We start from the raw sequence: 5,901 nt of genomic DNA, 5'->3' as shown, positions 1-5,901 counted from the left end.
GTATCTCTCCCTCAGGAACTCCTGGTCCTATCTTGAGACGATTGGGATGTGAAAAGCCTGTTTTTTTTCCTCGAGTGAGGAGTTTCTTCTACAAGAACAACATCATCTATGGGCTGACTCCTGAGGGCCGCTGGAACCACTGGGCCTGCCAGCTCACCCATCAGCACACAGGTTAGATCCACCTCCTGGGCTGCTCCTGTCCCTCATCAGGCACATCTCGAGGAAACTGACCCTGACCCTCAGAAAGACCCCCCTGGTGCTCTTCGGGAGATGAAACACACCCACACTGGGTACTCTCCTAGTGCAGGGCTTGGGAACTGGGGTGGTGGAGTACTAGGGCTTGTGCTGGGATTCATGTGTGTCACCATACTGTTGATGTCCCCCTGCAAGTGGCATTCAGGCAGACCCTACTCCATGGGTGTGCTGTTGAGCAGAGGCCTGACTTCCAATCAGATGGTGATGGAGCTCTCCTTCCTGATGTGCACCCCAACTCCCACACTCATTCTGATTCATGGCACCCAGACTGGAAAAGGGTTGGGGGCAGGTGGGTCCTCTGTGAGATGCTATTTCTGGATGCCCAAACCCATGCGCTCTGCCCAGGGTCCACTGTTCTGGGACAGATAGAGTGATTGAGTTGAGGAAGGCACATCAACAAGAGGACGGAGAGATGGAGGAGGTCAAGAGAAGGAGGCACTTAGACTTCCTGGACATCCTCCTCTTTGCCAGAGTGAGCGTGTGGGAGGGGCCTGAGGCTTCACCCAGAGGGGCAGAAGAAGAAACAAACCCTGCACTCTTGCTGTGCCTTCCTCACATGGAGAAAGGGAGCTGCTTGCCTGACAAGGATGTCCGTGCCGAGGTGGACACATTCATGTTTGAGGGCCATGACACCACAGCCAGTGGCATCTCCTGGATCCTCTACTCTCTGGCTGCACACTCCGAGCATCAGCACAGGTGCTGCAAAGAGATCCAGAGCTTTCTGGGGGATGGCAGCTCCATCACCTGGTGAGCACTCAAGACATGGGAGAGCCCTCCCCACTCAGCTAGACAAGACCCTTGGGTCTACTTGGGCCCTGCCTGCCCTCAGGTTGGGCTGCCTTCATTTCAGGGATCAGCTGGATCAGATGCCCTATACCACCATGTGCATCAAGGAGGCACTGCGACTCTATCCGCCTGTACCATTTGTTGGAAGAGAGCTCAGCAGGCCAGTCACCTTCCCTGATGGACGCTCCTTACCCAGAGGTCTGAACTTCACCACACTCACTAAACTGGGCACTCTGCAAGAACACATGGCAGATCAGATCCACGTGTCCTAGGGTAGTCCTGACCTCTCTGGTCTTGTTTCTTCATCATTAAGTATAAATTTACTTTGTAGTTTATATTAGGAATATGAAATGCCTGTCACACAGTTTGACTACAGCACCAGTCCCCCTTTCTAATCATAGAGAATGAATCACATAGGTACATTTACCTCAATAGGTCCATCTCAAATCTGACATCTCACATGAATGGAATCCCAAGCTGCTATCATTCTCTAGTCTAGCATCCCATCACATTTAGAATCCATGGTTTGATGAAACCACAGTAATTCCATTTGATGGCACTGATGTTCTGATTCTAATACACCATTCTCCAGTCCCAACTCTAAGTTATAAGACTCTAGGGGAAATTTTGTCTGCATTGTCACATCTAGTAGAATATGCTCTGTATATGATGTAATTTGTGCATAATTCCTCTGTGACAAATGCAAATAACTTTACACATACCAGATAACATAATAATGACTCACTCCATGGCATGTTCTTCACAAGGAGATGTTGAACTCTGGATGCAGCTTCCAGAATTTCACTTTAAAACTATAGTTTTCTGCAATGTGAGGTTTGCCCAGACATCAGGCAGGGGAAAGGGTACATGTGGTTTCTTTCCTCTGGGGTCTAGGTAGAGGAAGAAGATCAGCAAATCCACTGCCATGAGTCAGATGGTCCAGTTCCCCAGGAGCCCTCATGTTGATGGCAGAGAACAGATGTTGATCAGATCTGAGATCCTGCCATGGTGGAGGCCACCTCATGGTTCACCTGTGTTCGAATCCCAACCCTGCCACATCCTAGCTGTGTGATCATAGGCATTGTTCTCAGCCTCTCTAAAGCTCAGGTGCCTTATCTGAACAATGGGAACATGAATGCCCTCCTTGGAGGGCTGCTGTGAGACTGAATGAGTTAATGGATAGCCCCAAAGACCCATTGAGGGCACTTAATAAATGTGAGTTTTATCTTGAGTTGCTTCAGAAAATAAGCCTTCAATTCTGTCTTGCTTCACAGTGGTGGGCATGGTTATCTACGCTTAATGTGTGCACATGTGCTTTGCCAAGTCCACCCCTGGGATATTGCCATAGGATCATTCCACACTGACACTCACTACAGCTCCCAGGTTTTTGGCACTCACCTGCTCCCTAGTGGCATGTGTGTGATTAGTCTTCTCTCTTCTCCCTGCCCTACAGGAATCAAAATCTCACTTTCTATTTATGGTCTTCACCACAACCCAAAGGTGTGGTCCAACCCAGAAGTGGGATGGCTGTGGGAGGGATGATGGGCTGATAACTCTAGGCCAACACCTCCTGCTTTTCCAGCCCCAGGAGTCCTGTGCCCTCTTGCATTGGAAGGAGGGGTTTACCCTACCTGTCCTGACCCTGGTGCTCTTTCTGCAGGTGTTTGACCCTTCCCGTTTTGCACCAGGTTCTGATCTACACAGCCATGCTCTCCTGCCCTTCTCAAGAGGATCAAGGTGAGGCATCCTGTACTTGGGGAAGGCCCAATACCACATGTGAAGCCCAATGTTTGTGACCTCCTACTTTCATATCTGGTGCCCGTACATATGTGCTTGTATGCTGGTGTGTTGTGAAGGTGGCACTTATCTATATGTACGAAACAAACGTGACATTTTAGACCACCATGCAGGCACTTTACCCACTGGTTTTCTCCCAAGGAGTTGATTGTCCTTAATTTTATTATTTTTACCATGTTGGACTATGTAGACAGTGGAACTATCATATATAAATCGCACTTCATACAAAGAATTTTGCCAACTGAACAAGTTGTCATGGTTATGTGAATATTACTATGCAGTCAAACTTTTGCTGGAATGGACTGCAAAAACAGAGAGGCTTATATTGGTCTGAAACTCTTCAAACAGTTCCTTCCCCTATTTGCCACCCACAATTCAGTGTCAGTTGTTCTAAATTTCATTTACTCTGGTGTCGATCTCACTTAAGAAATACAACTTTTCAAAGGTAAAATTTTTCATAAAAATTAAACTTCCACGGCCTTTCCTCAGTTACCAGTACCATCAAAAGGAGAATTTTTTCCTCTCTTCTCACAGGGCATGGCAGCCACTGTCTTGCCTACATCAGTGATCTGCCACTCACTGTATCTGTGATATTTGCTTGTGTTCAGATTTCCAGCCACCTCCCTGTCTCCATGGTTCAAGTCCTGTCCATGAATGGTGCACAGCAAGGTTTTATACCAACGTATCCCCCCTTGCTTTTGCAATCTACCCCCACAAAAGATCCACAGCACATTAATATTCACATATGCATCACTGCTTTTCCAGTTGACAAAGTTGTTTATGCAAAGTGGGGTTATTTACAGAACTCCCACATCTGCACAGTCCAATGTTAGCAAAAAGCATAAAACTAAGGACAGTCACTCCTTTTGAGAGAGAACTCACGACTTTGTATATGACACACAGCATTTGAAAGGCTCCTGGTGTGTAAAATATAAAATATAATTGAAATAGCTGTTGAGCTGGACAATTACACCCCAGAAGGGCTGCTGTTGGAAAATCTGCAGACTAAAGAAATCTTCCTGTAAAATAGTAACGTCCTTAACCTTTGTACTTGGCTCAGCAACAAGCTTTTTTGTAATTCTTCAAATGCTGAATCAACTTTCACAGAATAGACTCTAAACAAATCGTTCTTCCGGGGGCTGATTGGCTCTAGCCTTTGGTTTCTCCCAGGATGGAGTATTCTCCTAGACCACGGCTGCAAGTCATATGCCTACCACTAGAGGGCAGGAGAGCACAGGGCCGCTCAAATCCTAGTTCAGAACTCCTAGTTTCTTTTTTTTCCAATTTTCATTTCCTTTTACAATTCAATTAACTTCATTTGAGTATAAATGTTTTTCTTAAGTATGTCTCTGTGTGCAAAGTCTTGTGCCAGGAGTTGGGAAAGACACTGTCCCTGCCTCCAGGTGTTCCCAGTCAAGAAACAAACCTTCTACTGAAGACACTTCATTCATTCCTTCTTTCCTTCACTCACTCATTCACTCAGTGAGCAGAGTGTTGAATGTTCTATGTTTCCTACACTGTCCTGGTCATTGGACTGTGATGTATCCTGAGTAAATCATTGAAGATGCCTTGGGGGGTCTGTGAAAGAAGAGGTATAGGCAGCAAGGGTGTGAGGTCAGGATGTCCTTGGATTTAACCTTGAACATGTGGCAGGAAGGGGGGGTGGAGGGAGGGCCTGTCTGTGATTCAACAACATGAACTCACTTAGGAAGTGGAGCTGGACAGGTGAGAGGTGAGTGAAGCACTCATGGGGGGTTTGATGCCAGCTGAAGCATTTGGACATGTTCTACCTATGATGGGGGGGCATGGAAGGGACTTCATTGCACAGGGGAGGGGAGTCAGAAGACAGAGAAGTCCAGGTGCAGAGACTGAAAAATGACGAGGGACATTTCTGCAGTAGGACAGAAAGGCTACAGAATCTGGTGGACTGAAGAGATGAGGGAGAGGCAGGAGTCTGGACCATTTATTGGGAGGCAGGTGGTGCACGTGGTTGAATGTCACTAATCCCTGATTGCCCCTGCAGCTTTCTTGCTGCGATTTGTGTTTCCTTACACAAACCCATCTCTCCTTCTCTGTGAGGATGTAGGTCACTGTTGTCTCCCTATATAGTGAGGACCTAAGAGTGTGACTCATCCCACTCCAAATCACACCCTGACCTGGCCTCCACATGGTGAAATCAGAAACTGGTTTTGGTAGAAGAAAACAAATTAATAACTTTTCAATCATTCACTTGACTTCACTTGGTTAGTGCAATGACCTTCCCCTACTAGGATTTCATGCCTGCTAAGTACAGAAGTAGGAGTTAGAAACCACTCCTCATAGACAGGCAGGGTTTGTGAAACTTCAAGTACAGAATGTGAAACAAGACCAGAGGGACAGAAGTGTGCGTGTCCTAAAAACAAATGCCCTGTTCCTAGCAAGGGCTCCATGGCCAAAAGTCTGCCCAACTCAAAACAGGGTTTGAGGCCACTTCTCATGTCATTTCTCCTCCCTGGCCCAGGAACTGCATTGGGAAGAATTTTGCCATGAAGGAGCTGAAGGTGGCCATGGCATTGACCCTGCTTTGCTTTGAGTTGGTGGTGGATCCATTTAGAGTCCCCACCCCAGTACCAAAAGTTGTTTTGAGTTCCAAGAATGGAATCAACCTGCAGCTCGGGAAGCTCCTCTAATCCATTTTGGGACAAGAGCAAGCTCTGAGGATCTCACTCCTGCCAGCCTGTCCTCCCTGTTACCTGAGGCCACCCTCTGAGTATCTAACCAAGTCCTGCTTCCCACATGCCATTTTACCTGACCTCTCCCTCTGGTCCTCTGACTGCCCCTCTAACCTGTCATCTTCACCCTATGCCTGCTCGTCTTATCTGTATAGTTTCCTTTACATGCTAGAATAAATTACTACAGCCTCAGTGACAGAACACACCACAAACTTTCTCTTAGCATCTGGATTCATAAGGCTGAAATGGGTTTCATAGGATGACCACCAGGATGTTGGCAGGGCCACGCCACCTCCAGGGCTCTAGGAGAAAATTCCTGTCTTGGTCTTTCCAGCACCTAGAGCTGCCTTAT

At 47.1% G+C, this 5,901-nt stretch overlaps 1 protein-coding gene across 1 annotated transcript; it reads left to right on the top strand.

The window, feature by feature from the left end:
* Positions 1–35: 35 nt before the first annotated feature.
* Positions 36–5,507, top strand: LOC123827701 (cytochrome P450 4A11-like; the record flags this gene model as incomplete). Its single annotated transcript, XM_045852142.1, has 7 exons — positions 36–171; positions 621–733; positions 818–1,002; positions 1,106–1,239; positions 2,495–2,559; positions 2,702–2,778; positions 5,339–5,507. Coding segments are annotated over 7 exons (879 nt in total), but the record flags the coding sequence as incomplete, so codon positions are not given.
* Positions 5,508–5,901: the final 394 nt, after the last annotated feature.

This window comes from Phyllostomus hastatus, unplaced genomic scaffold (genome assembly GCF_019186645.2).
Source record: "Phyllostomus hastatus isolate PE091 unplaced genomic scaffold, TTU_PhHast_1.1 phas_contig_881, whole genome shotgun sequence".
Classification (NCBI taxonomy): domain Eukaryota; kingdom Metazoa; phylum Chordata; class Mammalia; order Chiroptera; family Phyllostomidae; genus Phyllostomus; species Phyllostomus hastatus.
Note: the sequence above shows the minus strand (reverse complement) of the source record. Positions and strands in the feature narration are given on the sequence as shown.